Raw genomic sequence first — 26084 nt, forward strand, 5'->3', positions numbered from 1 at the left:
CAAAATGATTTAAAATTATAGTTCATTGTAACAACAACAACATCTAATTTGTTCTAAAAAGATATTATAGTTCATGGAAGTCCCTTTTCCAATTATAAAGTCACTGTATATGGTACACTAATAATGTACATCCTGGTTTAATAAACTTTTACTTTATGTTACTGTCACTACTAAGTTCACTATTATAATATCAATGACTAGAATGATCATAATATGAATATACCCTGGTAGTCCAAGTTCAAAATATTCAAATAAAAAATTCGTTCTAAAACCTAGGTTTACAAAAGAGGCACATAATCAGGTTATTTTAAAATTGCCACTAGGACAGATTTCTTTGTTTTATTTTCAGTAAAAACAGTCCACAATGTTAATAACCGTGTGGCAGCAGTGTGTTCATCTGGACAGCTTTCTGTAAAAATAAAAATAAAAATCTTATGATCTTAAGCAATGAACACAGGTCCTTCACATCAAAAACATCTGATGTATTTCTCTGAGATGTCATAAGGATTGACTGATCCAACTTAAGACGTGGAGGTTTGAAAGATACAAGAAAGAATTCATGCATGAGTGATTATAGTCATGCAGAAATATATTACAATTCGGTCACAAAGGTAAATAAAACAAATAGGTATCATTTTTGAACATCTATCTTGACATAAATTTGGGCTGGTACGTGATCAAATTAACTGTAAGGCCCTTCAGATTACCTGACCAAACATTATTTATATCCAGATAGATATCGTTAATGCAACCAAAACGATCGTTTAAAATGATACCATATTTCGTAATTATTAATACATGTAGAGAGTACTACAGGAAGTCTTTAACATCATATTAAATTTGATGTAAAATTTCAGGTCAAGTACCTGCTTTTAATGAAGTTATTCAAATTCCACTTGGCACAATATGCCAACACGGGACTTAAAGAAATATAACTGTTCCTGCATTTATTTTGACCTATTTCACTATGATCTGTTTCATTTTGACCTACTTCCTTACGACCTACTTTATGATGACCTATTTCACCATGACCCATTTCAGTATTATGACCTATTTCACAGTGACCTTTTTCACTTTGACCTTTTTCACTTTGACCTACTTCTCTGATTTCTCTATGACCTATATCAGTGACTTGCCTTGTTTTCTGCTATTGTTGCTGTCCAGTCTTCGCCAGCAATGACTGGAATGGCTTTCAGGATCGTTTTGGTTGCATTAGCAGCATTTGTCTGGAATGTCTTCAGTACGCTCTCAATATTCACCTGTAATAGTTGTAAAACATTCTCTATGACACCAACAAAACTGTAAGTCTCTGTCAAGACCGTAGCTCTACTGGTTTGTACTCATAACAAAGGAAGAGAAAAGTAGCCATTTGGATTTGAAACTTTACAACAGCAATAAATATAACAAGCTAATTCAGAGAATTTGTGTCCCCCACTTAGGGAAAAAGTAAACCATGCGCAGTTCGGGGCATGGGGGGGATGGGGGGGAGTCGGATCCCGCTGACTGAATTTGTAGATTTATTAAATGTATAAATGTATACTGATATAAGCAAATAATATATGCCAATATGGATATAAAAGATTTGATTGCCTATTCTTTATTATATGTATAGAAGATTCTTTTTATATGGAATATTTATCACACTGTAATGTAATGTAAGTCAGACCTCATAAATTTTTCATTTCACATGCTGAATACTATCATTTAGTAAAAAAAAGTATTTCGGAAAAAAGAAGAAAATGGATCGTCCGGGATTCGAACCGGGACCTCTCACATGTGAAGCGAGAGACATACCACTACACCACGGAACCGCTTTAAACTGGCGAAAATTATATGCAAAGATGAAGTCACATACATGTATATATTCACATTCGATATTGTCAAAAATTTACTCAATGCATGGTGTCTAATTTAACCTTTATCAAACAGCTCTAATGTAATAAGAATATAAAGTCCGCCGAGAGCCTGTTTTATGCGTAATAACTCTCCTCATGCCCCTGTGCTATAGAAATATGTCCATAGGACATGAATGTCCCCCCGAGGGTATATTAGTAATGCAACATGAAAATTTGTATTAGTGTATGAAATTTGATCAGAATATCTTGAATAGTGATGCAGTTGAATTGCTTACATTAGTATGTATCAGCATATGAAGTTTGACACTAATTTCATTAAAATGAGGTCAAGGTCAAAGGAAATGCCAAGGTCAAAAACTGTTGATGCAGTTGAAAAGCTCTCATCAGTATGTTTCAGCATATGAAGTTGAAAAAAATATTATGAATGGTTTCTTAAAGACTTAAAAACAATTTGATAAAAGTGAGGTCAAGGTCAGATGAAAGGTCAAGGTCAAAAATGTTGATGCAGTTGCATATCTCTCATCAATATGTATCAACATATGAAGTTTGATAAAAATATCTAGAATGGTATCTTTAAAATTGAGCTAAACACTAATTAAAGGTAAGTGAGGTCAAGGTCAAAGGAAAGGTCAAGGTCAAAATGGTGATGCATTTGAATAGCTCTCAGAAGTATGTATCAACATGTAAAGTTTGATAACACCATCTTGAATGGTATGTTTAAAACTGAGCTAAACACTTATTTAAGAAAAGTGTGGTCAAGGTCAAAGGAAAGGGCAAGGTCAAAAAATGTTGATGCAGTTGCATAGCTCTCATCAATATCTATCAGCATATGAAGTTTGATGAAAATATCTTGGACAGTTTCTTTGAAACTGAGCTTTGAACAGAGCTAAACACAAAGTGTGACGGAAGGACAGATGGAAGGACAGAAGGACGAAAAGATGGAAGGATGGAAGACCGACATGACAAACACTATATGCCCCAGCCATATTCATGGCGGGGCATAACAAATGGGGTGGGACACTTTGAGAGGGGTGGGAGAGGTCCTAGGGAGTTTTGGTATAAAATTACATTGCAAAAGCTCAAAATCTTCTTGAAATATTGCCCCTCTAGCTCCTAGGAAGTTTTGGTATAAAATTACATTGCAAAAGCTCAAAATCTTCTTGAAATATTGCCCGGAAAGGATAGTGTTACACATAGAGAGAATGTATAAATTTACGACCTTGAACTTTGATCTTTTGACCTCAAAATCAATAGGGGTCTTCCTTAGGCCACAGGGTGTTGTTATGTAAAATTTCATTGCAAAAGCTTAAAGGGTTCTCGAGATATTGCGCGGAAATGAATGTGTTATAACAGACAGAATTTGCAAATTTATGACCTTGACCTTTTGACCTCAAAATCAATAGGGTTAGTCCATAAGGAGTTGCTATGCAAAATTTCATTATAAAAGCTCAAAGGGTTCTTGAGATATAGTGTGGAAACGAAAGCATTACAGACTGACAGAAAGACGGACAAACGGACGTTCAGACGGAGAGACCCAAATTAATATCCCCCACTTTTCAAGCGGGGGACAATAATGATCCTTGATTAAGTCTCTTTTTGAGGCAACTTGTTTGCCAAATTAAATTGAGAACTTACAGCCTCCTCGTCATCCTTCCAGCTGTCGTAATCCGTAACCAATGCCAATGCTGCGTAGCACAACCCTAATTCCTTTGCTAGGATCACCTGTTAAAAACCACCAACAAATAAATAATAACCAACTTCAGGGAATACAGTTGGAGAGGGAAAAAAAGAATCTAGCAGACAAATTAAATTTCTTGATTAAGACAAAATTAAGATTTGAGCACTAATTACTTCCCTTATCACCAAGAGCAAGAGAAAGAGGATTTACAAAGAAAAACAATGTAAAACGACTACTGTACAAAGGGAAAATTTTCGCCCCCATTTTAATTTTTGCCCCTTTTGCCCTAACCTCTGTTGGGTGAATTTAAAACAGGGTGAATTCAAAGAATACAATATAATTTCTTAAGCAAAAGTGTGACCGAGTGAATTCAAGACGGGGCAAAATTGTTTGCAAGTGTGAAAGGGCAAAAATGAAGTGGGGCGAAAATGACCCTGTATTCAGTATACCTCAGGTACGGTTGTCATGTTGACACAGTGTGCCCCCCAGGAATTCCACAGCTTGCTCTCTGCCCGGGAGGAGAAGCGAGGCCCCTCTATTGTTAAAATCGTCCCCTTCTCATGACAACTTATACCAAGATCTTTAGCACATTTGTATAAAATCTGTGGAAAACAAAGATATGATACAGTAATGCAACATAAAAATGCCGAATTCAACATCTTTTAACATCATGAGCAATTATTCTATAGTCTAAGATATGATACAGTTATGCAAAATAAAAATGCCGAATTCAACATCTTTTAGCATCATGAGCAATTATTCAATAGTAGTTTAACATTTTTAATTGTACATTCAACTTGTAATCTTGAACTCGATAGGAATGAGAAAAAACTGAGAGATAATTGAAGGTTCTTGATATTGAGGATAAGATACAAAGAGAAAGAGAACTTGTGACTTCCAACTCACATTGACAGATAGTATTTGAGATACAGGTGTTTGAGATCAGATCGTGATCTGTATTTTTGTCTACTACATCATTATCTTAGTCAGATGGCTGATGTACATTCCTTTTTCAATTCAATCAGAGATAAACCTTTTGATTCACTCACACAGCTAGCAATCTATATTAAAGACAGAGATTTATTGAATTCTGATTTATTGATGATTTTCTTTTGAGCAACAATAACTGGTTTTATATGCTAGGAGACTACCTTCCTTGTCCTGGGACAGAAGGGTTCTGCCATTGGGAGGTGACAAATCCCCGGAGGAGAGGTGGACTCCCCGTCAAAAAAGGTTTGTATGCGTTTCTGTGTTCTGAAAAAAAAAAAAAACATGCAAAATTGCTATACATGTAATAAAATATGGTTACATCATTATATCAATCATGCTTACAATGACACCATGCTTACAATGACATGCGTACAATGAATTCATGATTACAATGACTTCAAGCTTACAATGACATCATGATTACCATAACATGCTTACAATGAAATCATGCTTGTAACACATCATGCTTACAATGACATGCTTACAATGACACCATGCTTACAATGATAAGCTTACAATGACATCATGCTGACCTTGGCATGCTTACCATGATATCATGCTGACCTTGGCATGCTTACAATGAAACCATGCTTACAATGATAAGCTTACAATGACATCATGCTTACAATCAATGACATCATGCTGACCTTGGCATGCTTACAATGACATCCTGCTTGTAACTATGACTTCATGCTTACAATGACATGCTTACAATGAAACCATGCTCACAATGATAAGCTTACAATGACATCATGCTTACAATGACATCATGCTGACCTTGGCATGCATACAATGACATCATGCTTACAATGTTTGACTGTAGTGACACTTTGGTATAAACATGTTTGACTGTAGCTGTGTTACCTGTCAATAAACTGGTCTATGACCACGATGTCCGCTGGGTGCATGTTATGCTGTAGAGAACCGCAGGCCGTAGTCACCAGGAGGTGGGTACAGCCAAGTTCATGTAGAGCCCAGATATTGGCTCGATAGTTTACATTGGTGGGGTTGATAGAGTGCCCTCGCCCATGTCTGGTAATAAATAAAATAAATTTACCGATGTAGGAATATTGTAATCTAAAGGTTGCTAAATCATTGTATTGAATAAAACACAGCAACAAATGTTTTATTATATGATTCAAATGAATGATTAAATGACACAAATTCAATAAGAAATCCATGATACCTTGCTTGTTTACTTTGGTTAATCCTAGCCAAACACAATGAGAGTGTGAGAGGAAGGGTTAAATAGAATTCAGCTGTATTTAAAATTTGGAATATTTCAATCAATTAATTTCCGTTGCGGTGTAAAAATAATGTCAAGAATAAATTATTAGACTGGGTCAAGAACAAACTTTCAAAGTTCTAAATAAATGTATATTTTCAATTTTTAATGAATTTCATTTTCCCTCTCACCTTGATAAAAGAACACTTGGAACTCCTTCTATTTCACCGGTGATCAAAACATCTGAAGGCTGAATATAAAACAAACGGTTATTTAACAAAGTAAAACAACAGGTTTTAGGTAACTGGTCAGCCCTGGCCTATGAATTTACAATTTTACATTTTCAAGCAAGGTAATTTTGACATGAATAAGTTCAAACATTTTTAGAAAATGAATATAATACCGTAAATCTGGAAATTTTTACGTCGATTTTATTTTGCGAATTCGGGTCAAAATGCTGTTGATTAATTTTTACGTTTCAAAATTTTGCGAATGACCACTGCTTTGTTTAAATTTTCTTATTGGTGATTTATTTTCAAGAAAAATATTTTTGCGAATGCAATGCACTCGCAAATTTGCTAAAAATTTATCTACAGCAAAAATTTCCAGATTTACGGTATGACTTTATCCACAAACCAGTAGCATTTTGCTTCTAATAAAACCTACTGAGCTACACATAATTAGTACCTTTGTCTCTGTATATAAACCTATTAATATTTCTGTCAAACCTTTCCGTATGGCGTATCTATGGTAACCTCCTTGCCATTTTTGAGGATTTCTGGGTTAGACAATCCCGACCCTCCGATGATCCCTATCTTCACCTGAAGGCAACAAGAAGCAGTTCTTCAATTTATTTTAATTTTTTCTTTAATTAGCCAAGAATTAAGAATTTTACAAAACGTTTTAAAACTAATTTTTCATTCAATAAAGGGCCATAAATCTGTCAAATCTGAAATTCAAGGAAACTAAGTCATTCATTCTGATACGCAAACAACCAATTGAAATGTATTTGATTTTTTACTTCAACAAGAGGCCTATGGGCAACAATGCTAACCTGTTTACATGTCTTATGTATAATCTTATTCCCAAAAACTTTTGTCCAGATTTAATAATTATCATTTAACTTTATGCGACAGTATGTCTTGCAAATGAAATCTGTAAACCTACAGGGGTATATGTAATAATTGTTCTCTTTTAATTATGCCCCATACTAAGACAATTAGATATTAATATCTAATTGTCTTAGTATGGGGCATAATTAAAAGAGATCGCTATCATGCAATAAATATGATAGGGAGAGCTAGGGAGCATGCATTATATACATGTATATACTTAAAAAGAGAAAGTGTTTACTTTTAAGAATGTGAAGGTTAATTGTCAATAATAATTGGAGCTGAGGCCAGTGAGAGCCAGATCAATATATCCTACAAAATATGCAAGTGGGAATTAAAAGAAAAGAGGCTGCATTGGGAATTTCAATCACATGCAATTTAAAGATTAATATATTTAACTGTTTTTAATTAAAAGTGATCAGAAATCATCTTTACGCTATTAAGGAGATAGCATATCTTTAGATAATTAGTATGTGTATAGATTGATACATAGATTGATAGAACAGACGGTTTATTCCCTGAACGCCTATATAAACAGTGTAATTATCACACTCAATTAAGAGGCCCTCTGAGGGGCACAGGTAGCGTTTACCTGTTTTACCTGTCTTAAGCACCATAAAAAAATAACTGAATTCAACGGAGAGATTTTTTTTGTCTGTTTGAATATGTCAAATGCATTTAAATCGTTAAAATATTAACATTTGCTGCTTTGAAACATTTTGATTAAAAATAAATAGAATTAAAGATTAATTAGCACAATACAATAAACTTTTTCTAATTTAAATAAGGTAGTTTTTTACTACAAAATTAGAATAAATACATGTACTTTGAAATTTTTAGTAAACAATATTTTAAAAATTTGTTTAACATATTATTCATTTTCTAGGAATTATTGGTAAGATTTTTGAAACATTGATTAATATAAATTGACTAAAATACCTAGGAAACACTTTGAAAATTTGAGTAAAAAATATTTAAAAATTTGAATAACATTTAATTCATTTTATAGGACGTATTTATAAAAATTTCCCTCTATAAGTCTTTGACACAGTCTTCTAAATGCAGGTAGTTTATTCATACAGTTTAAAGCACAGGTAACACGTACAGGTAAAGTCTACCTGTGCACCTCCGAGGGCCTCAGTTGAGTGGGATAATTATACTGTTTATATATATAGGGAGTAGACGTTCAGGGAACCGATCAGACAACCGACTCTTTCAACATATGGAACTTTTATAGGTATTAAAAGTTTGAATTTAAAAGCTATATATTTTGTTATGATAGTGAGACAAGACTATGAAATTGAACAAGCAGCTTTTATAAAATTTTGGATCAACCGGAGTAGAATAAGCAGTTATTCGTTAACATCTAAACAGAACGATCATATCATTGAACATTAATTTTTTATACGATCTGATACGATATTTTACACGATCAGCGTCGATGTGTGATAACTGATATTAGTGGATTCTTTAGGAGGTCTATTAAACACTGTTAAAAAAGCCTTTTATTCAAGTATATAATATAACATGTTTAAAAATGTCGTATCGGATCGTATAAAAAAATTAATGTTCAATATATAGAAATACAGTATTAACTACGTACTTTATGACCTGTTGACATATTCCACAACGTGCTCTTTTTCAAGATGAACAAAGTTACCTCCCTTTCTGTAATAGGAGTATATCTGGTCAACGGCGATCGAACCCGGCTGACCACCACACATTGTCATTAGTGGTTCTAGAATATTTCTAACACTCTCCTATATTTTCATATTAAATTATTTCCCAGGTTCTTATTTTGATTTGAGATTCTGCTTGGTCTTATTTCGGAGCCTGTTTGTACCTTATTTCAACACCTCATGTCAAAATGTAATGAAAACATCAATTTCAATAAACAACAAAATTTATTTAACCTTTGTATAGACAAACAAAAAAATGGTATAATAAAAAAAAATAACAACTGTAAATTCCTGCCTTGTGAAAAAAAATCCTATTTTGAAAATCAAGCAAAAATCACCCCCCCCCCCAACCTGGCGTACGGAAATTGCAGGCACGTAGTATCAGGGGGGGCCAGGGGGGGCCTGGCCCCCCCACTTTTTCTCCCGACATTACCTTTACTATAGAAAATGTTTACTGAAAGGAAGGTTGGCCCCCCCACATTTAATCACAGTGTAGTATTATAAAGAAAATTTACCCCAAAAAGTTTGAATTGAAAGATAGTCGGTGTTGAAAAAGTTGGCTACCCCCCCCCCCCCCCCCCCCCCCACGAAATAGGATTTTCGTACTTTGGGCAACTTTTAATTTTTTGGATTTTTTTTTTTTTTTTGCTTGTCAACTTTTTCAGGTAAGTAAAAAAAAAATTTCTCAGGTTGCCCTCCCCCCACTTTCAAAAACGATGCTACGTGCCTGAATTGTAGGAGTTGCTTGACCAAATTTTTGTGACGTTGTCTAGCTATGATTTACAGCTGGTATTTTTTCTTTTTATGGAAAACGTAGTAAGTGAATTTTTTTTATTTATTTTTGTTATTAGTTTCTTTGTATTCACTTTAATCTTCATGTATGATCCGTGTGATAGAAATTAAATAATTTACACGGAAAGGTTGTAAAAATGTCGTCCAAGGACCAGAATTACGGTGTATATTTGTTGAATTTGTCCAGTTGTCTGGAATGAATTGGATACCTGAAATTATGTTTACTGAGTATATACAGACTACATATCCCACTGATCGAGTGACAGGTGCATGTGTATTGTTATGTTGAGTTACATAATCAGGTACACTGTACATAATAATCAAGGAAAGCAGGAGGCACGTACACTATATACAAACTTTGAAATTTCATCATGGGTATACTGCGATTTTAAACGTCATCATTAAAAATTTGTAAAAATTTAGTAGATAGATGACTGGGTGGGTTGAATGATAAATATTTTTTTTTTCTATCATTACCAATTTTTTGTTGTAATTTAATAATATCTATTAGCATTTATTTCTGACAGATTGTAAATATATTTCCTAACTCTTATTTACAATTCAACTATTTAGATGATTAAAAAAAATGATTAAAAAAAACAAACAGTTTTAACCCTGAATAGATTACCGATTTAAAGGATATAAGATACATGTACCACACCTTTCTAAAATGAATATATATATATCTAAACGTATAATGCTAGTTTACTTGTGATGTTCGTTATTTTTTTCATACGTCGAATATTTGAGGCACTCTCTTGACAAATATAATTTGGGGCGCTCGTGAATTGCTCATATCAGTTTATTTATTTTATTTTTAATCAAATTGTAATAAAACATGCAATAAACACCATTATATCGTTCTTTACTAGTTTATAAACCTTGGGCGCATGAAATGCTAATTTTGGGCGCTCGTGAAATATGTTTGGGGCGCTCGTAAAATACGTAAAAATATTTGGGGCGCTCATGCATGGGGCGTTCTGGTTTTGGGGCGCTTTGACTAGCACCCAACATAATTTCTAAAGGTGCAACCTGTTAAATACCTAATAAACGTCTATAAAAGTGAGAGAACTTACAGCAAATGAATGCTTTTCAAGATTCTCCACTAAACTAGCAGTTACATGGGTTTTTATACTTTATGGAAATAGAATCTAGTGGATGCACCCAAAGGGTATGAACTTTGACTGATATTAGTGACACCCAAAAGGTTAACTTCCGTATTAATAGCCAATCAAAATTTAGATAAACATTAGCCCAAAAGCAACACGTGCTATTCCCTGAGAAGGTTTGTAAACATGGTAAATATAAACAAATGATATTAGGGATAAGGCAGTATACACATATATGTATGAAAACATTAATATTAACACAATTTTACTCAAATATAATGCATAAATGTATATAACAAAATCCATTTCTGCTACACTTTCTACTTTCGATTTCATTTTCTGGCGGGAAATTTAAAATGCTTGAAATATGCATATCAAACATCATCTTCGCTAGCCAAGGGTTTCTGATACGCTACTCTCCTCATAAACCCTTGGCATACGGTGAAGTCAAAAGACGGGATTGTTTTCCGTCACGTGATCTCGAAGGTACGAACAGATTGCGTCATCGCCAGAAATAAAGACACGTGTTAAAAAAAATTAAATCAAAGTTATTTCAAGAATAATTAAGAAGCAATAATTGAGTTATGTTTATTCATTATTTATAGAACAAATCTGAAGCTTCAATATAGATTCTTAATCACATATTATAATTTAGAAGATATTGGATGACACCATGGCTATTCGTTATCTTACGGATCGTTGTTTACTTGCGTTTTTCATTTCCGAGATTAAAGAGTGAAGATGTATTCCGAACGCAAATATCGATTTCTATGAACACCGTAGGCCAAGGGTTTATGAGGAGAGTAGCGTATCAGAAACCCTTGGCTAGCGAAGATGATCAAACATAAATATGGCATTTTTAGCTCACCTGAGCCGAAGGCTCAAGTGAGCTTTTCTGATCACATTTTGTCTTTCGTCCGTCCATCCTGGGGTAGTGTAGATTCTAAATTATTCAAATCATGACCCCCGGGGGTAGGGCGGGGCCACAATGGGGAATCAAAGTTTTACATAGAAATATATATAGGAAAAATCTTTGAAAATCATTTTCTCAAGAACCACTGGGCCAGAAAAGCTGAAACATATGTGAAAGCATCCTGGGGTAGTGTATAGATTCTAAATTGTACAAAACATGACCCCCGGGGGTAGGTGGGGCCACAATGGGGAATCAAAGTTTTACATAGAAATATACAGGAAAAATCTTTGAAAATCTTCTCAAGAACCACTGGGCCAGAAAAGCTGAAACTTATGTGGAAGCATCCTGGGGTAAAAGATTCTAAATTGTTAAAATCATGACCCCCCGGGGGTAGGGCGGGGCCACAATGGGGAATCAAAGTTTTACATAGAAATATATATATAATAGGAAAATCTTTGAAAGTCTTCTTCTCAAGAACCACTGGGCCAGAAAAGCTGAAACTTATTTGCACATGGAAGCATCCTGGGGAAGTGTAGATTTCAAAATGTCTAAATTATGATCAGTGGGGTAGGGTGGGGTCACAATATGTATTACAAGGGGGAAATCTAGTAAAGAACAGAATGGTCAAAGCTTCTTAGGTGAGCGATGTGGCCCATGGGCCTCTTGTTTCTCTTGAAATTTTGATTTTATTTATTCAACATATACTCATACCATATGATCTGTAGTAGACATATACCCTCACCACACTCTGTATTGTAGATATATACTCCTACCACACTCTGTTGTAGACATATACTCCTACAACGCTCTGTAGTAGACATATACTCCTACAATGATCTGTAGTAGACATCTACTCCTATAACTATCTGTAGTAGACATATACTCCTACCACACTCTGTAGTAGACATATACTCCTACCACACTCTGTAGTAGACATATACTCCTACAATGATCTGTAGTAGACATCTACTCCTATAACTATCTGTTGTAGACATATACTCCTACCACACTCTGTAGTAGACATATACTCCTATCACTATCTGTAGTAGACATAATTATACTCCTACCACACTCTGAAGTAGATATACTCCTACCACACTCTGTAGTAGATATACTCCTACCACAATCTGTAGTAGACATATACTCCTACCACACTCTGTAGTAGACATATACTCCTACCACTATCTGTAGGAGACATATACTCCTACCACGATATGTAGGAGACACACCCTCACCACACTCTGTAGTAGACATATACTCCTACCACATTCTATAGTAGACATATACTCCTACCACACTCTATAGTAGACATATACTCCTACCACAATCTATAGTAGACATATACACTACCACACTCTGTAGTAGACATATACTCCTACCACACTCTGTAGTAGACATATACCACTACCACACTCTGTAGTAGACATATACTCCTACCACACCCTGTAGTAGACGTATACTCCTACCACACTCTGTAGTAGACATATACTCCTACCACACTCTATAGTAGACATATACTCCTACCACTCTCTGTAGAGACATATACTCCTACCACACTCTGTACTAGATATACTCCTACCACGATCTATAGTAGACATATACCACTACCACACTCTGTAGTAGATATATACTCCTACCACACTCTGTAGTAGACATATACTCCTACCACACTCTGTAGTAGACATATACTCCTACCACTCTCTGTAGAGACATATACTCCTACCACACTCTGTAGTAGATATACTCCTACCACACTCTGTAGTAGACATATACTCCTACCACACTCTGTAGTAGACATATACTCCTACCACACTCTATAGTAGACATATACTCCTACCACTTAATGTAGTAGACATATACTCCTACCACTCTCTGTAGTAGACATATACTCCTACCACACTCTGTAGTAGACATATACTCCTACCACACTCAATAGTAGACATATACTCCTACCACATTCTATAGTAGACATATACTCCTACCACACTCTGTAGTAGACATATACTCCTACCACACTCTGTAGTAGACATATACTCCTACCACACTCTGTAGTAGACATATACTCCTACCACTCTCTGTAGAGACATATACTCCTACCACACTCTGTAGTAGATATACTCCTACCACACTCTGTAGTAGACATATACTCCTACCACACTCTGTAGTAGACATATACTCCTACCACACTCTATAGTAGAGATATACTCCTACCACTTAATGTAGTAGACATATACTCCTACCACTCTCTGTAGTAGACATATACTCCTACCACACTCTGTAGTAGACATATACTCCTACCACACTCTGTAGTAGACGTATACTCCTACCACACTCTATAGTAGACATATACTCCTACCACATTCTATAGTAGACATATACTCCTACCACACTCTGTAGTAGACATATACTCCTACCACACTCTGTAGTAGACATATACTCCTACCACACTCTATAGTAGACATATACTCCTACCACACCCTGTAGTAGATACTCCTACCACATTCTATAGTAGACATATACTCCTACCACACTCTGTAGTAGACATATACTCCTACCACACTCTGTAGTAGACATATACTCCTACCACTCTCTGTAGTAGACATATACTCCTACCACTCAATGTAGTAGACATAGACTCCTATCACTATTTGTAGTAGACATATACTCCTACCACTCAATGTAGTAGACATATACTCCTACCACACTCTGTAGTAGACATATACTCCTACCACTTTCTGTAGTAGACATATACTCCTACCACACTCTGTAGTAGACATATACTCCTACCACACTCTGTAGTAGACATATACTCCTACCACTTAATGTAGTAGACATATACTCCTACCACTCTCTGTAGTAGACATATACTCCTACCACACTCTGTAGTAGACATATACTCCTACCACACTCTGTAGTAGACATATACTCCTACCACTCTCTCCTACCACTCTCTGTAGTATACATATACTCCTACCACTCTCTGTAGTAGACATATACTCCTACCACACTCTGTAGTAGACATATACTTCTACCACTCTCTGTAGTAGACATATACTCCTACCACACTCTGCAGTAGACATTTACCCCTACCACACTCTGTAGTAGACATTTACCCCTACCACACTCTGTAGTAGACATTTACCCCTACCACACTCTGTAGTAGACATATACTCCTACCACACTCTGTAGTAGACATATACTCCTACCACTCAATGTAGTAGACATATACTCCTACCACTCTCTGTAGTAGACATATACTCCTACCACACTCTGTAGTAGACATTTACCCCTACCACACTCTGTAGTAGACATATACTCCTACCGCTCTCTGTAGTAGACATATACTCCTACCACACTCTGTAGTAGACATATACTCCTACCACACTCTGTAGTAGACATATACTCCTACCACACTCTGTAGTAGACATATACTCCTACCACACTCTGTAGTAGACATATACTCCTACCACACTCTGTAGTAGACGTATACTCCTACCACACTCTATAGTAGACATATACTCCTACCACATTCTATAGTAGACATATACTCCTACCACACTCTGTAGTAGACATATACTCCTACCATACTCAATAGTAGACATATACTCCTACCACACCCTGTAGTAGACATATACTCCTACCACATTCTATAGTAGACATATACTCCTACCACACTCTGTAGTAGACATATACTCCTACCACACTCTGTAGTAGACATATACTCCTACCACTCTCTGTAGTAGACATATACTCCTACCACACTCTGTAGTAGACATATACTCCTACCACTCTCTGTAGTAGACATATACTCCTACCACTCAATGTAGTAGACATATACTCCTACCACACTCTGTAGTAGACATATACTCCTACCACACTCTGTAGTAGACATATACTCCTACCACACTCAATAGTAGACATATACTCCTACCACTCTGTAGTAGACATATACTCCTACCACACTCTGTAGTAGACATATACTCCTACCACACTCTGTAGTAGACATATACTCCTACCACACTCAATAGTAGACATATACTCCTACCACTCAATGTAGTAGACATATACTCCTACCACACTCTGTAGTAGACATATACTCCATATACTCCTACCACTCTCTGTAGTAGACATATACTCCTACCACACTCTGTAGTAGACATATACTCCTACCACACTCTGTAGTAGACATATACTCCTACCACTCTCTGTAGTAGACATAGACTCCTACCACGATCTGTAGTAGACATATACTCCTACCACACTCTGTAGTAGACATATACTCCTACCACACTCTGTAGTAGACATATACTCCTACCACGATCTGTAGTAGACATATACTCCTACCATACTCTGTAGTAGACATATACTCCTACCACACTCTGTAGTAGACATATACTCCTACCACAATCTGTAGGAGACACACCCTCACCACACTCTGTAGTAGACATATACTCCTACCACTCTCTGTAGTAGACATATACCACTACCACACTCTGTAGTATACATATACTCCTACCACACTCTGTAGTAGACATATACTCCTACCACACTCTGTAGTAGACATTTACCCCTACCACACTCTGTAGTAGACATATACTCCTACCACACTCTGTAGGAGACATATACTCCTACCACACTCTGTAGTAGACAATTACCCCTACCACACTCTGTAGTAGACATATACTCCTACCACACTCTGTAGTAGACATATACTCCTACCACACTCTGTAGTAGACATATACTCCTACCACGATCTGTTGTAGACATATACTCCTACCACACTCTGTAGTAGACATATACTCCTACCACACTCTGTAGTAGACATATACTCCTACCACACTCTGTAGTAGACATATACTCCTACAATGATCTGTAATAGACATATACCCCTACCACACTCTGTAGTAGACATATACTCCTACCACACTCTGTAGGAGACATTTACCCCTACCACTATCTGTAATAGACATATACTACTACCACACTCTTTAGTAGACATATACCCTCACCATGCCAACTGTGTGAGGGTATAAGTAAATAATCAAATACAGTAAAAATCAGTTAAAATGAAGTCAAGGCAACCTGTAAAATAACTTCACTATATCCATATTTTGTTATATCTGTTAAAAGAATTTGTTAAATTTATATCTGGGGATCCAAGATAATTTTGCTATATCTGTAAATTCACAATATCCATGTTTGTACTAAACAAGTTTTGCTGTAGATAAATTATGAAAGTTTGAAATGTGGCATTGTTCTTATTAAATTTCAAAATTGCAATTCAAGGACCATGAAAATCTCTGTTATATGTACAATTAGTTTATAAAATGAAATATTTCCATCATGTGTTGTAGTAGGGTTATCTAAAGTACAAATAAGTAACCTTTTGGCAGCAGTGTCTGTAATTCTCATCTCTTCAGTAACAGATTTTTTTGGATGAAAAATCTGGTCAAGAAAATTAAATTTACTTTATTTTTCTTAATAATAACAATTACATTTAATCTATCAGGATAAAAGCATTTTTCCAAGACATATTATAATGAGTGTAAGATTAATTAAAAAATGTTTATGCCTGTCATTTTGTGCCACAGTATATCAATATGCCCTGTTAAAGAGCAACCACGATGATCATGCACAGTCTCCTCACCACTACCATAACAATGCAATGGGGAATGTAGATTTGTGAACTATATTCACAATCAAAGCTTCAGCATTGTAGAAGTAATTATCATAACAAACATATAAAGAATTTTATTTCAAATTTCAGAAAAAAAAGTTTTCTACATTTTAGTAGTGTGTCCTAAATAATTAATTCTTTATATAAATATATGCATTCTAAACACAAGGATAAAAATGTGTTCCTTAGAGGAACTTTTGATAACTTGTTATTGTGTTTTAACAAAAATCATATAATTAATAACCATATTTACAAAAGAATATAATATCATTAATTTTGGCTATTTGATGTACATGTAACTTAATTAAGTATCATTTTGAGAGCTTAAATTTATTGCCCCTATTGCACTAAAATCCCACATCATATCCTATACCTCGATATTTCTATACAGCACCGAAAATATAGCACTCAATTGTGTTATTGATACAATGTAACTTTGTTCATTTACACTTGTTACAATATGTGACAATGTAATAGACAAACTAGAGTCCTCCCAACAGAGAAAATTCTTGCGAAATACTGTATACAGGGAAATTTTTGCCCCCATTTTATTTTCGCCCCATTTCACCCTTATCACAAGTGGGTTAATTTAAAACAGAGCAAAATCAAAGAACAAAGCATAATTTCTTAAACAAAATTTATCACAAAATTGTTGTACAAAATGGTGAATGGGAGTTAAATATTGGTCTAAAACTCTATGTCCGACTTATAGGCAAATCATAAATAGATTGGTATTTTTCTGGAGGCTAAAAGTATATTTGCATTTCCAACGATTATCAAAGCATAATTTCTTAGATTATATATATAAAATGAACAAAATTGTGATTTGGTGAAAAATATTAATTGAATCCAGGTTAAAACATCAATGGATTTACTTGAAATTGTCACCAGATTTTGGCAAAAAATTGGCAAGCAAATACAAAATGTCAAAAAATACAACCGCAGTAAATAACCCTGTATATAGATAGTAATTAATATGATGTAAAAACATGAATCCAGCAAAATGATATGCAGATGAAGATATACAACCCTAAACAATATCTCAGTATTCAGTTCCTGTCATGGTGCAACAATATATCACATATACTTCATGAAAAGGTTTGAAAATGTCCATGGTCAATTCACAAAATCTTAAAAATTATTGTATCATCTATTGCAATGCTACATAAATTATTCATCATAATAAATCTGAGAAAAGAAAAATGGGGAATATTATGAATATATTTTCTTCATGAACAAGAAACCTACATCTTCTAATTCAATTTTTCATAATATAGCACCCTAAACAACAAAAAGACAAGATATTAAATACTGTAAAATCATATATTATCATGGGGTCAAATTTTCGTGGTTTGAGGAAAATCTCTTGGTTCAGGGGGATTTGATTTCGTGGATCAAGAATTAATGAGTACTTATATATGTAACATTTTACATTTCGTGGTGGTCATGAATCGTACCTTGAAAACAATGAAAATTAAACCCCCACGAAAATTTGTGTTTTCACAGTATTTTCAATTTTACATTGTATGTATCATAAATAAAACTTGAGAAATTCTACAACATATTCAATTTTCAATGCACAGTTTGTGGAATGCAACAAAGGCACAACCGGTAAATGGAAATTACTTCATAAGAACAAGTCAGACATAAATGTACACACTGAGTGTGGGCAAAATTCTGGGACTTATCATCAAAACAGACTTATAAATTACTGTAAAATGAAAAATATCTTTCACACCAGATTTTGGCATTTTTAACATTTCACATCAATTCAAAACAATAGATAAAAACTGACTAAAAAATATAAATTTAATACCCATGTTTAACAAATGAAATTATAAATCTCGATCCTTTCATATTTATTTCAATATGAAAGCTAGTCCATTTTTTTTTCTACCAACAGAATTTAAAATTCATATAATCAACAAGGGAGAAAAAATATATACTTGAGCAGGAGTGACATATTTTTAGATTTCCCTTAATTAATTGGTCCTGATCCCAGGGAATTTGAAAATCTAGAAAATCGATGAGGCACAAAATGTCGTCGTCGTCTGATACATACAATGGCGACAACAATGAAGAGCAGAAAGACGACAGCACCCAGGCCTATAATGATGTATATATACATCTTCCCCACCGGCCGCCTGTGTCTGTGAGAGGGGGTGGGCCCCGGGTGCTGGGTGGTACGAGTGGTCTCGGACGACTGACAAAGCTTAAAATTCAGCAGCTCCAACTCAGTGATGGAGCAGACGTGAGTCAACTTACACACGGAATCACATCCTGGCTTGACAGTCTGACTCACCGAATTAAAGGTCAGGTATTTCAGAAACATGGCCGAGTTATCCTGATTGAAAGATACGGCTAAATTGTTCATTGACTTTGGAGACAAGTCGGGGAGTTGATAGTCCCTCTGGGCATCATACTCTAGGGTCCAGTTTGTATTTCCTACTCCATGGATCAGTGACGCCAGGTCCAAGTAGTACTGCTTGTAGTTGAGGATTGTGCCGTCAGTTTTATTGTAAATGTAAAGTCGGAGGGAGGGATTGTTGGCCCCCACTCCAGCCAAACTGCTGTTCCAAGGGGTCACAGCAGGGGCCAGAAATAAGGTACCCACAGGGGAACCTAAAAAATAACAATTCAAAGATGTAGCACAATGTTTAGTACAATATGTACATAATGTATGCATGGTTTAAAAATACAGTTTAAATCTATGGCAGGTACCAGTACAAACATGTCCAAAATTTTAAAAATTCAAAAGTCAGTACTGATAATCATACAGTATCACCAAAAAACTATTATTATTTAAGGAATGTTTTTAAGTTTTGTGTGAGTTATTGGTGTGTGAATAGCGCTTCATAAAAATATGCCAACGTGCAAGTCTGTGTGATTCACACACCAATAATTCACATTAAACTTAAAAACATTCCTTATATTTACATTTTAAATGTTTGGAAGCACCAGAAATATACTCAATATTTGAATTTTTCACTGCCCTATATCGTTGTACTTTTACTAACGTCGCTGTAGCCTTATTGTGATGTCATGTTAACGCACGTTTTTCCGTGTATATTTCTACGCGTGAGTATACACGAAAATAGTATTCAAATCAATATCACAGTTGGCTTAGTAGAAAAACACAGCGAATGTAAATATTATTCATTGATTTAAGACAGTAGCCATTTGGTTCCTTAAAATATAACTATTTTAAAACAAACTCTCAATTTCACAATATGAACAAATCTTTCCTGATATAAACTGACATACCCTGTGTATCTTTCAGAATTCTGAAGCTGTCTGTGTGTTCATGTCCGTAAATCTGAGCTGTGATAATGTCGGAGAATTTCTGTAGGATCCTGACGTACCGAATGTTGAACTTGTCGTAGAACCACATCAAGGAGTTGTACTTCTCAAAAACTCCTGGAGGAACATGGGAGAGGATAATTACCTGAGGAAAGAAGATAAAGGAGAGACATGTAAACATGATGAATAACATTTTTTTAGGTCACCTGAGTAACTCAGGTGACCTATTGCTATCCGTTTTCGTCCGTCGTCGTGCGTCGTGTGTTAACATTTGAACATTTTCAGCTTCTTCTCTGAAACCGCTCAACCAATTTCAACCAAATTTTGTATACAGCATTTATGGGTGAAGGGGAACAAAAATTGTGAATTTTATGGTCCCCGCCCCCCTGGGGCCTGAGGGGTGGGGCCAAAACCACTAAAATTATTGCAATCTTTAAAAATCTTCTTCTTTACTCCTGGACATCAAGCAGGCAAACTGTTGGCATGAATGTAATGAGCATTGAGTCCTCTACCAAAATTTTGAAATTCATGGCCCCAGGGTCAGGGGTTCTAGTGCTAAGGCGGGGCCCTATTGATTATACAGTGAAAATGCATGATATCTTTGAAAATCTTCTTCTCTGCTCCTGGGTATTAAATAAACTAACCAAGCACATAGTTATGATGAGCAAGAGTGCCTCTTCCAAAATTGTGAATTTTATGACCCCAGGGTCAGGGGTTCTGGTGTTAGGGCAGGGCTCTATTGGTTATATAGTGAAAATGCATTTATTCTTTGAAAATCTTCTTCTCTACTTCTGGGTATCAAATAAACTATGTAAGTAAATAGTTATGATGAGCAAGAGTGCCTCTTCCAAAATTGTGAATTTTGTGGCCCCAGGGTCAGGGGTTCTGGTGTTAGGGTGGGGCCCTATTGGTTATATAGTGAAAATGCATTAATTCTTTGAAAATCTTCTTCTCTGCTCCAGGGTATTAAATAAACTATGTAAGTAAATAGTTATGATGAGCAAGAGTGCCTCTTCCAAAATTGTGAATTTTGTGGCCCCAGGGTCAGGGGTTCTGGTGTTAGGGTGGGGCCCTATTGGTTATATAGTGAAAATGCATTAATTCTTTGAAAATCTTCTTCTCTGCTCCAGGGTATCAAATAAACTATGTAAGTAAATAGTTATGATGAGCAAGAGTGCCTCTGCCAAAATTGTGAATTTTAGGGCCCCAGGGTCAGGGGTTCTGGTGTTAGAGCGGGGCTCTATTGATCATATAGTGAAAATGCATTAATTCTTTGAAAATCTTCTTCTCTGCTTCTGGATATTAATAAAAACTATGAAAGTAAATAGTTATGTTGATCAAGACTTCCTCTTCCAAAATTGTGAATTTTATGGCCCCAGGGTCAGGGGTTCTGGTGTTAGGGCGGGGCTCTATTGATTATATAGTGAAAATACATTAATTCTTTGAAAATCTTTCCTTTGCTCCTGGGTTTTATGCCAATGATCCAAGTATATATATCTATGATGAAGAAAGGTGCATCTAGCAAAATGATTATTTTTTATGCCCCCCCCCCCCTCCCTGGGTCGGGGGTGAGGGGGGGGGGGTACAGCAACTGAAAATAAATTAATGTTTTGAAATGTGCTCTTTGGTATTAATCAACCATTTTATGATAAAATTTGCAAAATTTTGAAATATGTGGCCCCAGGTTCAGTGGTTTCTTTGGGATGAGGTGCACAACTGGTTATAAAGTGGAAGTGCATTTTCTCTTAATGTTACACATCTACCTCTGGGTATTAAGTAAATAGAGTAAGCATGCTAAGTCTATAATTATGATAAGCAATGGTGCCTCTTTCAAAATTGTGAATTGTGAATTTCATGGCCTCTGGTTTAAAAACGAACCAAATTGAATTGTTTGAAAGTTGTTGCACAATACTCAGGTGACCTATAAGGCCCATGGGCCTCTTGTTTAATTTTATCTCTGAATGTACACCATTTTTTGATAAAATATATTTGTACATACTGGAGTTATCTGCCTTTGGTTCCATATCAAGCAATAGACTGTTTACTATAGTTAGTTTAGTACCTTAACCTATCTATGATGTCATTGGTTGTTCTCTATGATGTCATTGGTTGTTCTCTATGATGTCATTGGTTGTTCTCTATGATGTCATTGGTTGCTCTGACTTAACATTTACTTACCTGTGAAGCTGTTGGTTTTTGTCTTTTTCCTTTTTCTTTAAACTTGAACAAATTTTGTATGGATGCAAATATTTAAAAAAAAATTTATTGAAACAATAACAGTGCAGAATTTTTTTCCGAGATAGAATGAATACTCTCATCACACACTGAATTGGTAATTTTATATTCATCTAAGGAAGTTGAAAAAATCCCATCATATTGAAGTAATTATTTCATAATCACATAAGGAAGTCGCCATCAAAAGCTATTCAACTACTTTCAAATAGTAAAAGATTAAGTACTTTATTTGGTTTGGCTGATGCTCAAAAATGTTTTCACTTTGTTTGCAGTCAGGAAACATTTTGTTATCTTGATATTATCGTATATTAATGTTAATCAACAACAGTGTAAAACATATACATCTGAATCACAGAGACATCAAGATAAAAATATAAGAAATGACATACAAAGTCAACTTAATATACAAGCATGACTGACTTCCTTGATGTTACAATAATTACTATACTGGTATATGTTTACCCTAACTCCCCAAACTCTGGAAAAAGCAGATATTTCTTATATAATATAAAAGTTAACAGTAAGATTTTTTTCTCTATCAGAATACAGATTAATTATAACAATAAAATAAACCAATAAAACTCCAGTTTCCCAGTTTTCTTGGTTCTTGCTCTAAAGACTGAGTTACCCAGGGGGATATCCACCATTCATATGGTTCAAAGTTCCAATTTCTACTGCTCATACAAGTGTATGTTATACTCACCTTAATGGATGCTTTTGATTTAGTTTGTTGTGTTATTTGTACTGACCTTTTCTTTGGCCGTCCTGGCTTTTGTCAGGGTGTTGTCCATCCACTGGAACTGGCCTGCGGGGTCATCTGAATTGGCGGTCAGTTTGTCCTGGGAGTACAGCAGATTGGTGTTCAGACCCATGACCCTCAGACCAGGGTGAATCAGGGTCGTGTAATAACCACCTGAAAGATAAGGGGTATCATCAGGTAATACACACAGAGCTGGGAACAGATTTTTTACCCTGAAAATGATGAAGTAATCTATATTGTTAAAGAGCTAATAAATAGCCTTTAATAAAAACTCAATGGTACTCAATGATTTTTCAAAAATGTACTCGAAAGCTTGTGCATTTCCCTGAAATCTTTTAGACCAATTCAAAATAGTTATGGTTTGTTTGTGAAACATCAGCTAGTGGAATCAAACCATTAAGAATTGTTAAAAGCAACTTCCTTCAATTACTAGTATTTACTTTGTATTTTTAACTGTCACCAGTGAAGCTATTGCACTGATCCGTCTGTTTAAATTTTTAGAGAGAGATTGTTTACCTGTCAAGAACTGCTTGGCAGTATCATTTGTCAGAAGCTGGTCAAAGTGAGCATTTTGTATGATCCCCTTGTAATAGTCAGACCCTGGGGCGGGGGGATATGCATCTTTGGGATACTCGTCATGGTTACCCAGCACTGGATATATCTTGGTGTCTGGGAACACAAAGCGGAGGTGGAGTGTGATATTGCCGATGTTTCTCTGAACTTTCTGTAGGTCAAGGTCACTGTCTGCCACATGTGGCACGCTATCTCTGTAGATAAATAATAAAACATCAGGCTTACAAAAACTTAATGGTGGGTGCTCTGAAGAAAATAGTCAATGCAGTCATTTACTGTATATAGGGTTATTTTTACTCTGATTTATTTCTCCTATCCTTCACTTCCATTCAATTAATTTTAAATTTTAAATTTACCCAATCGTGACAAGTTCAGATGTAAATAGGGGGTGAAAATAAAATGGATGTAAAAATGTCTCTGAATACAGTATAGGGAGGAGTACTATATCCAATTCCTTTACTTAATTAAATACCTCATAGATTTTTTTCTTTCTCTTTAAAATGAATGAAAGAGCATTAAACATGTTTGTTAATAGCAAGATAGACTGTGGGTGGTGCACCTGTCTTAAAATCAGAGGGCCTATATTTTTGATCCAGTCTGTCTCCCCCCTCCTTCCTATTACATAGCCATTGCTAAGAAGTCTATAAATGAAATCTAATTGATTACCCAGTCCACAATATGAAGTCTGGATTTGGATGGATTCTCTTCATGGCTGCCGTGGCCGACTGAATCAGTTTCCATGGTGAATCACAGTGGTAGTTTCCATAGATACTGTTACTATAGCTACCACCTGACATGTCATGACACATCCTCAGGGGGTCTCCCTTTGTGCTATAATTGGCATCATAGTGAAAATCTGTCACTTGCCAAAAGTAACCTAAAATAATATTTTATACATTATTTTAAGAATTTGTCTTCATGATATTTTTGCAAAATATTTATTTTTAAGCATACATGCAGCGTTACATTTTGAATCACAACTTACATTTTAAATTCACTTTGTTGATTTTTTGTAACGTTATTTATGCTAGAGACGGGTTTGTGAAAAAGACTCTATTTCGTCCTTAAATAAAATAAATAATACATACTTCAAAGGACTTATGTGTCTAGAAATTTTCAACACTGACAGGAGTTTGTAAAATATTGTGAATTTATAGCTTAAAAATTCGGAGCCAGTGTGTTGGATGATCATGTTTTGCGACTGATAAAATGTGTCCGTGGGAATTATTCGATTTCAACTAAAAATATACATTACCTGTATCTACACTGCTGGCACAAACTTCAATGACAATTCCAGCAAATAACACAATGCTCAAAAAGTTCATATTCCAATCCAAGTCAGCTTTCTACTTTCACATTCGCCCAGTTCAAGGTACATGAAGAGTTCGTCAAAGGGCACTAACTCTTTGCTGAGACATAAATAACATTATTTATGTATCTGCTCTTTGATGGCATATGTCAATAGGACTTGATTGATTATCGAGGAAAACAAATTTACAAAAACCAAGAATAACCGTTATTTTTGTCTCTCATATTGTCCATGACTTAAAAAATGGAAATTGTGATCCTGTACAAGTAGGGTGAATTCACCATGCATCGGACACATACCTTGCTTCGGACAACTTTAGACAATAAATTCTCTTTCAACTTACGAGTTCCGTGTATTTATTTGTTTCTGTCTAGAAGCTGAGGATTTAAAGTTTTTAATGATACCGATTGTTATTATCATGTTGTGATAAAAATACCCCGAGAATGGCCTTGAAGTTACGTCATATTTTACATCATCAAAGGGGAATAACCAGAAATTTATGATTTTTTCGATTTTTAGAGTTATCGTTCTTAAAATTCGCCTTCAGCGGAACGAGTCAGACTTTGGTAAATAAAGTCAAAGATTGGTAATTTTACATAAATTTTAAAGAAATTTCACTACAATGTTCGTATAATTCTTTATAGAACTGGTTTTCACTAGTATGTTCATTTCTCCGTACATCGGACACAAATTAACCATGCATCGGACACTTTCCGATGCAATGGTAAGCTCTACCATTTACATACAGAACCCATCTGATAGTTGTTTTTTGCGGAAAAGGAAAATAAAAACTCTATATTTTCAGTCAAAATACAAGTTATCGACATATGACGTCTGGAATTTGACTCAATTTATTTCTACAAACCAGAGTATGAT

The 26084-nt window shown here is 35.2% G+C and overlaps 2 protein-coding genes across 2 annotated transcripts; both read right to left on the reverse strand.

Moving 5' to 3' along the window:
* Positions 1 to 302: 302 nt before the first annotated feature.
* Positions 303 to 8585, reverse strand: LOC134233502 (S-methyl-5'-thioadenosine phosphorylase-like). Its single transcript, XM_062715479.1, has 9 exons — positions 8473 to 8585; positions 6478 to 6592; positions 5941 to 5999; positions 5389 to 5556; positions 4686 to 4788; positions 3984 to 4136; positions 3492 to 3578; positions 1137 to 1259; positions 303 to 409 (listed from the first exon to the last, which is right to left on the reverse strand). Exons 1-9 carry the CDS (start codon positions 8583 to 8585, stop codon positions 368 to 370), a joined length of 963 nt encoding a protein of 320 aa, XP_062571463.1. The 3' UTR covers positions 303 to 367.
* Positions 8586 to 17983: 9398 nt separating this feature from the next.
* LOC134233481 (acid sphingomyelinase-like phosphodiesterase 3b) lies at positions 17984 to 25286 on the reverse strand. The gene is made up of 6 exons (XM_062715447.1): positions 25155 to 25286; positions 24566 to 24776; positions 23843 to 24093; positions 23316 to 23479; positions 20296 to 20476; positions 17984 to 19653 (listed from the first exon to the last, which is right to left on the reverse strand). Exons 1-6 carry the CDS (start codon positions 25222 to 25224, stop codon positions 19010 to 19012), a joined length of 1521 nt encoding a protein of 506 aa, XP_062571431.1. The 5' UTR covers positions 25225 to 25286; the 3' UTR covers positions 17984 to 19009.
* Between the last annotated feature and the right edge of the window lie 798 nt (positions 25287 to 26084).

The sequence above is a fragment of the Saccostrea cucullata genome, unplaced genomic scaffold (genome assembly GCF_032062105.1).
Source record: "Saccostrea cucullata isolate Sc308-1 unplaced genomic scaffold, CSIRO_AGI_Scuc_v1 ctg258, whole genome shotgun sequence".
Lineage (NCBI taxonomy): Eukaryota > Metazoa > Mollusca > Bivalvia > Ostreida > Ostreidae > Saccostrea > Saccostrea cuccullata.

What these genes read in the sequence shown, in the direction of transcription:
- LOC134233481 (XM_062715447.1), bottom strand. Translation starts at nt 25,224, where the DNA reads ATGAACTTTTTGAGCATTGTGTTATTTGCTGGAATTGTCATTGAAGTT. An exon ending in TGCCAGCAGTGTAGATACAG is followed by an intron (nt 24,777 to 25,154) that starts GTAATGTATATT and finishes ATATTATTTTAG; the next exon opens with GTTACTTTTGGCAAGTGACA. An exon ending in TGCCAAGCAGTTCTTGACAG is followed by an intron (nt 23,480 to 23,842) that starts GTAAACAATCTC and finishes CTTATCTTTCAG; the next exon opens with GTGGTTATTACACGACCCTG.
- LOC134233502 (XM_062715479.1), bottom strand. Translation starts at nt 8,585, where the DNA reads ATGTGTGGTGGTCAGCCGGGTTCGATCGCCGTTGACCAGATATACTCC. An exon ending in ACATGACAACCGTACCTGAG is followed by an intron (nt 3,579 to 3,983) that starts GTATACTGAATA and finishes GGTTTTTAACAG; the next exon opens with GTGATCCTAGCAAAGGAATT. An exon ending in CAACAATAGCAGAAAACAAG is followed by an intron (nt 410 to 1,136) that starts GCAAGTCACTGA and finishes TTATTTTTACAG; the next exon opens with AAAGCTGTCCAGATGAACAC.